At 43.1% G+C, this 12,533-nt stretch overlaps 1 protein-coding gene across 1 annotated transcript in view; it reads left to right on the forward strand.

Annotated features, from left to right (window-relative positions):
- Positions 1 to 12,533, forward strand: part of LOC106590617 (beta-1,4-mannosyl-glycoprotein 4-beta-N-acetylglucosaminyltransferase) — a 73,598-nt gene that overhangs the window by 47,889 nt on the left and 13,176 nt on the right. Inside the window, exons 2-4 of the mRNA XM_014181747.3 lie at positions 8,530 to 8,608; positions 10,778 to 10,953; positions 11,127 to 11,295. Coding sequence (XP_014037222.1) covers positions 8,531 to 8,608; positions 10,778 to 10,953; positions 11,127 to 11,295 — 423 coding nt within the window. The 5' untranslated portion in view covers position 8,530. The remainder of the gene's footprint in view (positions 1 to 8,529; positions 8,609 to 10,777; positions 10,954 to 11,126; positions 11,296 to 12,533) is intronic.

Consider the following 12,533-nt stretch of genomic DNA (forward strand, 5'->3'; position numbering starts at 1 on the left):
CTTTCATATAATATGTGTTTGTGTGTGCGTGTGTTTGTGCGTGCATGCATGTGTTAGCGTGCTTACATGTGTGTTAGCATGTGTGTGTTTTATCCCTTTCATACTTAACGTTTTTCTGGCACCTTGATCACACCGCCAACTTTTTTCAGACTTTTCCGAACTCTGAAAATATGTTTCTGGCATCAAAACCTAAACTTTTATTTCCACCAAACAACCTAGAAGCCTGATCATTTCAGTAAAGTTCTGCCTATGGCTTAGTATGAAACGTAGCCCTGAGGCGGCATCAGCACCACTTATGCTCTTTAACTCTTGATAGTTGCTAGGCAACGCCCATTAACCATCCTCCTTGCAGTTCTAAACTTTGCAAGGCATGTCACCTCACCAATCTCTTGGCATAGCCCACCGCTAAGCAGTGCACTGTTTTCTTAACAACAACTGGATGCTAGGGATGGGCATGAGCACCCCAACTGACGTCAAAACCCGATCTTTAACCAGGGATAAAAACATTTTGAAATACTGTAAAACTATTTGGTCTAAATTTTGTCTTGAAGACAACGTTAATTTGCTTTGACTCTAGTGTTCCATTTGTACATGTGCATTTGCAGGACACAACAAAAAATAAACCAAGCCAAGCATCAAGTTTTTATACAGTGCATTAGGAAAGTATTCAGACCCCTTGACTTTTTCCACATTTTGTTACGTTACAGCCTTATTCTAAAATGGACTTGAAAAAAATATCCCCTCATCAATCTACACACAATACCCCATAATGACAAAGCAAAAACTGTTTTGTTGATATTTTTGCTAATTTATGATACTCGAAATTGAGCTCAGGTGCATCCTGTTTCCATTGATCACCCTTGAGATGTTTCTACAACTTGATTGGAGTCCACTCATGGTAAATGTAATTGATTGGACATGATTTGCAAAGGCACACACTTGTCTATATAATGTTCCACTGTTGACAGTGTATGTCAGAGCAAAAACCAAGCCATGAGGTAAGGGGAATTGTCCGTAGAGCCCAGAGACAGGACTGTGTCGAGGCACAGATCTGGGGAAGGGTAGCAAACAATTTCTGCAGCATTAAAGGTTCCCAAGAAGACAGTGGCCTCCATCATTCTTAAATGGAAGAAGTTTGGAACCGCCAACACTCTTCCTAAGGCTGGCCGCCTGCCAAACTAAGCAATCGGGGAAGAAGGGCCTTGGTCAGGGAGGCGAGTCTCATAGCAGAGGGTCTGAATACTTATTCAGAATAAGGCTGTAACGTAACAAAATGTGGAAAAAGAGAAGGGCTCTGAATACTTCCAGAAAGCACTGTAGATAAATGCCCACATATTTTTTTTACAGTGCTGCCTTTGTTAAAAAAAATCGTTCTTTTTTTTCATTCGACAACTGGGGAAAAAATCATGCAAGTACTCTCATGCGTGTACTCAAACAGTCAAAAAAGGTCAAATGCCCTACTGGATGGATCCATAAAGAATCACTGTGGGAATTAATATCACGGGATGAGGAAATTATTGGAACAAAGTAGGCTAATGCAATTGAAGGCATGTATCAAATTGTTGCTTACTGAAACTCCAAAAGTTATCCAATTGTTGTAATACAGTACATTTGAAGCAATACCAACATGTGGTCAACTAGATGATCATTTCAGCACCGTTTTGATTGGGACAGCGTCATTGCGTGGGGACTCGTCTTGATAAATGAATAAATGTTGGATTTCCGTTTGGATATTGCTTTGGCTACAATTAGGTCGAGGAAAATGTTAGCTAAGTTGAGTGCACACTGCCCATGATCAGTTAGTTTACTAGAACGCATTGCCAGGTTATGTAGTTTAACAAGTGGTATGTTTTGTAGCCCAGGCCTGCTCCCCAACCAAAAGCATGTGACTTCACTGACTTGTCTGATAATCAATCAATGTGATTTTGTTTCACTGAATCTCCGCCTCTGTACTGTGGGCTAGGCCTATTTGGTGAATTGGTTTCTGGCTGGGCCAGTAAGTGGAGGTTGGTATAGCTCATCTATTCATCTGTCACTGATCAGAAACATTTAGCGTGCCATAATGTAGCCTAACATCAATGTGAAAGAGTGGTGGAGAGCATGCCAAGACGCATGAAAGCTGTGATTGAAAATCAGGGTTATTCCACCAAATATTGATTTCTGAACCCTTCCTGAGTTAAAACATTATAGTATTGTGTTTAAAAATGAGTATAAATGTATTTTCTTTGCATTTTTTGACGTCTGACAACACTGCATCTTTTTTGTTCTTTTGATCAGTTGTCCATTTCTGCAAATAAATGCTCTAAATTACAATATTTTTATTTGGAATTTGGGAGAAATGTTGTCAGTAGTATATAGAATAAAACAAACATGTTCATTTTACCCAAACACATACCTATAAATAGTAAAACCAGAGAAACTGATCATTTAGCAGTGGTCTCTTAATTTTTTTAATATGTGTTGACTGTGATCGGGTAGGTGTGTCTTGTCTGTTTAAAGAACATAATGACTGCACAGACCCCTAAGATAGGCCTGATTAAACTCAAAATATGCTATTCTATTCTTTTGAAAATACATTTTATTAGTCTTATAATGTTTATTAGGACCTGCTTAAACAAATTAATAAAGGATTTCTTTCTGATATTTTCGTTGGATTTATAAAAATAGACGCCCGCCCACATCTGCACACCAGTTTTACCACTCGTCACCCGCATGCCGGCATGGAAGGTATAAAAGGTGTTTTTAGGCAAAAATCTGGTCAAAATGGGCCTGTTTGTAAGGGGGTCATATAAACATTGGCCAATTTTTTGGGGGGGCGGGCAAAGTACCGTAAATCCTATGTGAAATAGCATAAGTGTGTGAGTGTGTGCGTGTGGAATGCGTGTGTGCATGGGTGTGTGTGTGTGTGTGTGTGTGTGTGTGTGTGTGTGTGTGTGTGTGTGTGTGTGTGTGTGTGTGTGTGTGTGTGTGTGTGTGTGTGTGTGTGTGTGTGTGTGTGTGTGTAGTCATGGGATGTAACCCTCCCCCTTTTGATTTGATAGGCCAACCAATTAAGACAATGGACTTCACATATCTGATTGGACCCCCCCTCCTCCATCCATCCATTTTTCTATTAGTTTCCCCGTCCCAATGTCCTTGACATATTCCTCCTCTAGGAAAAAAGGCCAGCTGGGACACAGTGGCCACGTGGTACATTACCAGACCCTAATGTGATGAGAAAATGTGGAGCTGTGGAGCCACAAAGACAATAGGAGCCATATCTATTGCTGATGCTGTGTCGGCACAAAATGGCCGCCTAGTTGGCCCTTTGGGTCATTGACCACTATTTGATACAATGGGACTGGGGACATCTGCATGGTCGTTGATATTGGAGAACAGAGGAACACACACACTTAGGACAGGAGTCCCAACAGTTCAGGCTTTGTGTTTATTGCTTAGTAAGCAGCCATTGTCCCCTTGGGGTTCTGGTTAAGACCAAGTCGACAGAATGTCTCATCTGTATACAGGCCCACATCCTGTGTGTGTGTCCGTTTGCATGAGTGTCCAATGTGTGTGCATGCATGTGTGTGTGGTGTGTGTGTGTGGTCTCCCAGGACAGCGCTAAGTTGGCTTGTTGACTGTGGATAATATTGTCTCAAACTCAATTTCCCTCCCTGTCTGTGTTCCATTGCCCCCCACCCCCTCTGTTTCTATGACAACCAACAATGAGCTTTTCTGTTGATTTCTGCACTGCCCTCCTCGGCAATAATGGTGGCTGGTGTCTGTGCCACCGAGTGTGTGCGTGTGTGTTGCCAGCTAATCTGAGAGAGGGATCAGTGTGCCACCACATAGCAGGCTGTAGCAGTGCCACACTGGTTGTTTACCAGTCCGCAGGCCTCCAAGAGATTCCAAACCAAATGTTTGGGTTTCCTTCGTGTAGAGCATTTCAAATATCTTAAGGCTGCATTCCAATGGGTCTTTATCCCACCCTAGGGATGCTGTGTGGGACTGTGTGTGTGCATGTGTGTGCGTGTGTGTTCACTGTAATCTCTGAAGGTGGTTTTAGATAAACAACTCAACTGCTGGAAAGAACATCCTTCCCCTCTTCCTCATTTGATATCCGCTATTCGACAAACAATGACACTGTCAATTTCTACTACTCTGTGTACAGAACCTCTGCCCAGTTTGATTGGCTGGCTGGCTGTCCTTGTCGCCGTGGTGATGGCCACCTGGACACCAGTGGGTCATTGGTTCATTTGGTTCACATTCAGAAGAGGCAGTCTGTTCTCTGTCTGTTTATCAGTCCTGTATCTGTTCTCAACGAGTGTTGTGTGTGTCTGCAACATTTCCTCTTCTCTGTAGGGAGTGTGATCTGTACACCTTTGGTAGCTGGCACCACAGTCATAGATATACAGAGTTATTGGGTCACGTTCAGAGAACACAATCTGTTTCCTATCTGTTCTCCACTGTATGTCAGTTTGTAACATTTACCCTCTAGTTTAGGGACGTGCAGCTTCCGTCTTTACTACCTGGTACCGTAGTTATACTGTACTGTATATAGTATTGAATTATTGGGTCACGTTCAGAGAAGGCAATCTGTTCTCCATCGGTTCTCTATGAGTCTGCAACATTTCCTCTCTAACTGCAACATTTCCTCTCTAACATCAACATTTCCTCTCTAACTGTAACATTTCCTCTCTAACTGCAACATTTCCTCTCTAACGGCAACATTTCCTCTCTAACTGCAACATTTCCTCTCTAACAGCAACATTTCCTCTCTAACTGCAACATTTCCTCTCTAACTGCAACATTTCCTCTCTAACTGCAACATTTCCTCTCTAACGGCAACATTTCCTCTCTAACTGCAACATTTCCTCTCTAACTGCAACATTTCCTCTCTAACTGCAACATTTCCTCTCTAACTGCAACATTTCCTCTCTAACTGCAACATTTCCTGCCCTCTGATGTGCACCTTTGGTACCTGGCATCAGGCTGTAGATACAGTGGACAGTATAAAGTGGTACACGTTCAGAAAAGCTTTCTGTTTTCTATTGGTTCTATATCTGTCAGTTGAAAAGCCTGTTTTCTATTGGTTCTATATCTGTCAGTTGAAAAGCTTGTTTTCTATTGGTTCTATATCTGTCAGTTGAAAAGCTTGTTTTCTATTGGTTCTATATCTGTCATTTGAAAAGCCTGTTTTCTATTGGTTCTATATCTGTCAGTTGAAAAGCCTGTTTTCTATTGGTTCTATATCTGTCAGTTGAAAAGCCTGTTTTCTATTGGTTCTATATCTGTCAGTTGAAAAGCCTGTTTTCTATTGGTTCTATATCTGTCAGTTGAAAAGCCTGTTTTCTATTGGTTCTATATCTGTCAGTTGAAAAGCCTGTTTTCTATTGGTTCTATATCTGTCAGTTTCCAACGTTTCCTGTCTTGACTATTAAAGATGGGCATCATTGGTACCTGGCACCATAGTACAGAGATATTACAGTTATTGGTTCACATTCAGAGAAGCCAATCTGTTTCTGATCTGTTGTCAACGTTTCTTCTTTACTGTAGAAATGTGCACCTGGCTGGCACCATAATCTATACCCCTCACACTCAACCCTGGACCTCGAAGCAAGTTCCCTCTAATCAGGGACTGATTTAGACCTTGGGCACCAGGTGTGTGCAATTAATGATCAGGTAGAACAGAAAACCCGACCGGCTCTGGACCTCATAGGGTAAGAGTTGAGCAACCCTGATCTATACTGTCCTGTTGGTACCTGTTTAGAAAAGACCGTCTGTTCTCTAGTTGAGACGGCAACATTTCCAGATGGTTGTTGGGATTCCCCTCTACAGTAGGGATGGAAGAACAGCATCCGGCACCATAGCCATGGTCCTTTGTGTTACAGGCCCACCTGAACGGTTTTTTTTTTCGCAACCATTTTCAGCCTTTTGTAAAACGCTGAGCATTGACAGAGTGGGTTTGTGTACTGTTCAGAGCAAGACGAGGTTTTCATCATGGGTGTATTATCATTGACCTAGCACCTTTTTTTATAGAAGAAGGAGAGAGAAACATCCATTCCTTCACGCTCTCTTTTAGACCTCCCGTTTCACTTGTCATTTCGTGCCGTCTTCTAGCCTACAGAGAGAGAGATGTAAAGGAGAGTGAGATGTAAGGATTGAGAGGGAGGGAGAGAGAGAGTTAGAGAGAGATATACAGTTGATATAGATGGAGATAAATAAAGATGTCATCATGGAGCTAAAACTTTTATTATACAGTAGAAGAAGGAGGAAAGAGAGAGAGAGAGAGAGAGAGAGAGAGGAAAAGACATTCATACATCCTAGCTTTTCTTGTCATTCTTCCTCCCTCTTTTATGAGCACCCCTTGCTTTTCACTCTTTCTTTCATGCCATCTTGCCTATACTGTGTGTGGACAGGAAATATGTAATGTAACGGAGATGGGGAGAGAGGGAAAGGGAGACGGAGGAGAGTGGGAGCGAAATAGAGAAGGAGAGAAAATGAAGGAGAATTGGAGATGAGAGATAATAAGGTAGACAGAGAGGAAATGACTGGAGGGGGAAACCTAGCCCTGCTCTCCTCCTCTCTTCTCCTTCCTCGCTCTTTCATTCTGTCTAGCAACGTACCGAGTCCCCCCTCCTCTACTCCCTCACTGCCTTGCACCACACAGATTCAACCACCCCTCCTCTACTCCCTCACTGCCTTGCACCACACAGATTCAACCACCCCTCCTCTACTCCCTCACTGCCTTGCACCACACAGATTCAACCACCCCTCCTCTACTCCCTCACTGCCTTGCACCACACAGATTCAACCACCCCTCCTCTCCTCCATCTCTCCCTTCTCCCCACCTCCCTCTCTACCTCCCTACCTCACACCCTAGCACCACACTGATTGCGCTCTCCCTCCCCCCCTCCTCTCTCCCTCCCTTCCTCTCTCTCTCAGTTGTTGCTTGTAGTCCTGCCAAGTGTAGCATTAGCCTTGTGGAATGGAACTCTGTGTGTGTGTGTGTGTGTGTGTGTGTGTGTGTGTGTGTGTGTGTGTGTGTGTGACCTCAGAGATAGCCTGTATAGATTTCTGGCCCATAGGCACAGATCTAGTATCAGCTTTCCCTCCCCCATATCCTATCCTCCATCCTTAGGGAGAACACTAAACTGTCCTTAAGTCAGCGTATAAAGGGTCAGCAGCATATATCTCCCTGTTCTTAGCAGGAATGCAAAACGCTGACATTTCTCAGAGAGGTTTAGTGAATTTTTCCTTTTTTTTGGCATTCTTTCCCTACCTCCCTCTGGCTGGTCCCTTGTTCATACTTTTCCTCCCTCCACTGGACCACATCTCTCCATCCCTCCTCCTCTCCCATTCTCCTTTTCCTCCGCCTGGTTTTCCCCTCTCATTCTCATCTCGACTCTCTCCCTCTCTCTCCTCTGTTCTGTTCATAGTTTGATAAAGCAGTGGAATCCCTGAGGTAGCCCTGTACAGGCTTCTAGGCTACTTTAGATTCATACTAGGTATTGTGTGTTACAACTGCCAGATTGCCTCACTCTCGCTCTCTCTCTCTCTCTCTCTCTCTCTCTCTCTCTCTCTCTCTCTCTCTCTCTCTCTCTCTCTCTCTCTCTCTCACACACTCTCACTCTCTCTCTCTCACTCGCTCTGTCTCTCTCTCTTGCTTTCTCTTTCTCTCTGTCTCTCTCCCTCTATCTCTCTCTCTGTCTCTCACTCTTCTCCCTCTCCCAGCCTCCCTCTATCAATCTATCTCTCTTTCTTTCTCTCTCCCATTCTACCTCTCTCTCTTCTTCCCCCTTTCTTTCATTGTGTGTGGTTAAAGTGGGCTGCGAGAGATGTATTAAAACAAAATATTAAGATGGATTAAATGTAAGAATAGATGTTGCATCGTCAGCACTGACTGCCCTGAATATGAACTGAATATGAACTGAACTGTTATAAGAGAAAATCCTATTTTTTCGGAGGATATGAAAGTCAATGTACTTTCTGAAGTTTTTAGAAAGGGACGCATTTACATTTTGGGATGTTTTTTTCTGGATGTTTTTTAGGAATTTTAATGAGTTGATCAAGGTTTTGGCCACATATTTTATATAAACCAATCGAGGAAGAAATTGGATTAGATTAAATGTACAGTTGGCTGATTGGTTGATGATGTCATTGCTTTAGACTCAGGAAGATTATGGTCATCAAAAAAGAGATCTTTCTTAGGTGATGTTTACTGTAGAAATCCTCCAGGGGAAAGAGGGATGAGTGAATAATGAAAGGAATGAAAAAAAATGGATCTCTTTTTCTTTTTCTCTCCTCCCCACTCACCCTCTTCTATCTTGCTACCTCCCCACATTCTCTCTCTCCCTCTCCTTTCTCCCTTTCCATCTCTTTCACCTTTGACTCTGTCTCTCCCCCTTCCCTTCCTTTCTCTCCCCCCTCCTCTCCCCTTCTCTACAAGAAAAGAAAGCAACATTCTTGCCGTACACAGTTCATGTTGATATGTTTATGGCCTGTGTCATCTCCCATTGGTCAATTCTCTCTCTCCCTCTCTTCCTATAGGATGAAAATGCGACGTCACAGAGTGTTCTTGCTGTGCACAGTGGGCCTGTGTGTCATCTCCTTCCTCCACTATTACAAGGTAAAATATATTGCTATATGTATAGCCTACAGATGTAGGATCTTAATTTGATCACTCTTTTGCTGCTGAGAATTTTTCCTGTCCCGCAGGAAATGCAGATAAGCACTGGACACCTGCTCTAACAGTATTCCACTCTTCATGTGGCCTCATTTTGACTAGCTAATAGCCTAACCACCAATCAGGCAACATTTTGGACTAAACTTTTAAATTCTGTTGCTTCAGGATAATTTTTGCTGTGACAATACAGGTCAAATTAAGATCTTTATATTGTATATATTCATTGTATTTTAAATGAAATTGAATGTGAGGTGCCAATGTACCGACAGTCTTGCCCAAGCTGTCTATTGTTGCTCATGTAATAACAAGGACGACAATGGAAGTAAGTCGTCTGATGTTGTGTTTTCTCAATCATTTTACTGTGTGTATACAGTGGGGGGGGGAAAGTATTTGATCCCCTGCTGATTTTGTACGTTTACTCACTTATAAAGAAATGATCAGTCTATAATTATAATGGTAGGTTTATTTGAACAGTGAGACAGAATAACAACAAAAAAATCCAGAACAACGCATGTCAAAAATGTTATAAAATGATTTGCATTTTAATGAGGGAAATAAGTATTTGACCCCTCTGCAAAACATGACTTAGTACTTGGTGGCAAAACCCTTGTTGGCAATCACAGAGGTCAGACGTTTCTTGTAGTTGGCCACCAGGTTTGCACACATCTCAGGAGGGATTTTGTCCCACTCCTCTTTGCAGATCTTCTCCAAGTCATTAAGGTTTCGAGGCTGACGTTTGGCAACTCGAACCTTCAGCTCCCTCCACAGATTTTCTATGGGATTAAGGTCTGGAGACTGGCTAGGCCACTCCAAGACCTTAATGTGCTTCTTCTTGAGCCACTCCTTTGTTGCCTTGGCCGTGTGTTTTGGGTCATTGTCATGCTGGAATACCCATCCACGACCCATTTTCAATGCCCTGGCTGAGGGAAGGAGGTTCTCACCCAAGATTTGACGGTACATGGCCCCGTCCATCGTCCCTTTGATGCGGTGAAGTTGTCCTGTCCCCTTAGCAGAAAAACACCCCCAAAGCATAATGTTTCCACTTCCATGTTTGACGGTGGAGATGGTGTTCTTGGGGTCATAGGCAGCATTCCTCCTCCTCCAAACACAGCGAGTTGAGTTGATGTCAAAGAGCTCCATTTTGGTCTCATTTGACCACAACACTTTCACCAGTTGTCCTCTGAGTCATTCAGATGTTCATTGGCAAACTTCAGACGGGCATGTATATGTATTCTTGAGCAGGGGGACCTTGCGGGCACTGCAGGATTTCAGTCCTTCACGGCGTAGTGTGTTACCAATTGTTTTCTTGGTGACTATGGTCCCAGCTGCCTTGAGATCATTGACAAGATCCTCCCGTGTAGTTCTGGGCTGATTCCTCACCGTTCTCATGAGCATTGCAACTCCACGAGGTGAGATCTTGCATGGAGCCCCAGGCTGAGGGATATTGACAGTTATTTTGTGTTTCTTCCATTTGCGAATAATCGCCCAAATGTTGTCACCTTCTCACCAAGCTGCTTGGCGATGGTCTTGTAGCCCATTCCAGCCTTGTGAGCTTGGAGAGCTCTTTGGTCTTGGCCATGGTGGAGAGTTTGGAATCTGATTGATTGATTGCTTCTGTGGACAGGTGTCTTTTATACAGGTAACAAGCTGCGGTTAAGAGCACTCCCTTTAAGAGTGTGCTCCTAATCTCAGCTCGTTACCTGTATAAAAGACACCTGGGAGCCAGAAATCTTTCTGATTGAGAGGGGGTCAAATACTTATTTCCCTCATTAAAATGCAAATCAATTTATAACATTGTTGACATGCGTTTTTCTGGATATTTTTGTTGTTATTCTGTCTCTCACTGTTCAAATAATCCTACCATTAAAATTATAGACTGATCCTTTCTTTGTCAGTGGGCAAACGTACAAAATCAGCAGGGGATGAAATACTTTTTTCCCCCACTGTAATTGTATAAATAATTGAGGCTATTCTGTATGTGTTTTTAAAATATTTGTCAAATAAAATGTTTTCATTAATTCATTCACAATGCCAAAATGTAAGTTCCTGGGGGGGAAATAAAGTTATAATTTAATTGTTGTTGATAAAGTCATTCTATTCTATTTGTTCCAGGCCCTGCACTACGTATCCCTGCTCAAGGAGCTGTCGGCCCCGTACCCCAACATCAAGTCCTTCATCATGGTGACAGGCTTCTTCTGGAGGGAGGGGGGGGGCACACCGTTAACCTCGGCTGCCTCGTCGTCTGACTTCGCCGCCTGGCAGGAGGATGGACCCCCGCCCGCCCTCAGGTGTGTGTGGGTCGGAGGGATGGGGGGGGGGTGTGTGTGTGTGTGTGTGTATTGATGTTTTTGTATGACAGACATGGGGACTACTGATGAAGTAGGGCTTTGTAAATACTTTTGATTGATTGATGACAACATGACCTTTCTGACCAACATGACATTTCTGTTTGTTCCTACAGGCCCTCGGACACCAAGCCCCGGATCGTAGGGGCTATAGGCCCTGGGGGAGGGGGTGGAGGAGGAAGAGGAGGTGGGGTGGAGATGAGGCTGAGAGAGGAACCTGCTGCGCCCCAACCATGGGGTCAACCAGAGGAGGAACCCAGACACAGGGACACGGATCCCAACGAGGTGAGACAGTTTGGTTTAACGGTCGGTTGTTTTACTTGTCTTCACTGTGACTTTTCAGGATTGACAGTTTGGCTAATCTCTACACTGTGTTGACTATACTGCCATGAGTGTGAGCTACAAACTGTTGATCTTAGAAACTGTTCTCGAGTCAGTGATCATGCCTGGTCATGGAAGTGCTAGGGAGCCTGGGATATCTCCTGCCAGATGTGTTGACTACTCACTGCTGGGATGTGTTTGAGGTTCTTAAACGAGGGTGTTGGCTAAATGTTAGCTGTGTATTAGAAACCCTCCTCAAGGCAATGATCAGGCCTGGGCCTGTATCCACAAAGCGTCTCAGAGTAGTAGTGATGATATTGGATCAGGTCCCCACCGGTCCATATAATTATATTCATTATGATATAAAAGGGTAAACTGATCCTAGATCAGCACTCCTACACTGAGACGCTTTATGAATACAGGCCCTGGGCATAAAAGTGCTTTGGAACCTGTGATAAGAAAGAGTGTCTTTAGAAACGGTTCTCAAGGCCATTATCATTGGTAGTCTACCTCCAGTTAATACACCATTATCATTGGTAGTCTACCTCCAGTTAATACATCATTATCATAATTAGTCTATTTCCAGTCAATACACCATTATCATCAGTAGTCTATTTCCAGTCAATACACTATCATCAACAGTATTCTATCCAGTCAATACACCATTATCATAGTAGTCTACCTCCAGTCAATACACCATTATCATCAGTAGTCTTCCTCCAGTCAATACACCATCATCAACAATATTCTACATCCAGTCAATACACCATTATCATCAGTAGTCATCCAACAGTCAATACACCATTATCATAAGTGTACTTCCAGTCAATGCACCATTATCATCAGTAGTCTACCTACAGTCAATACACCATTATCATCAGTAGTCTACCTCCAGTCAATACACCATTATCATCAGTAGTCTACCTCCAGTCAATACACCATTATCATCAGTAGTCTACCTCCAGTCTATACACCATTATCATCAGTAGTCTACCTCCAGTCAATACACCATTATCATCAGTGTACCTCCAGTCAATACACTATTATCATCAGTGTACCTCCAGTCAATACACTATTATCATCAGTGTACTCCAGTCAATACACTATTATCATCAGTAGTCTACCTCCAGTCCAAACATTAAAGCTATTCCTTTTAAATGTCAGGAGCAAAGTTTAATGGAATCTGAGTCATTGCATGTCAA

This window comes from Salmo salar, chromosome 02 (assembly GCF_965601325.2).
Source record: "Salmo salar chromosome 02, fSalSal1, whole genome shotgun sequence".
Taxonomy (NCBI): Eukaryota; Metazoa; Chordata; class Actinopteri; order Salmoniformes; family Salmonidae; genus Salmo; species Salmo salar.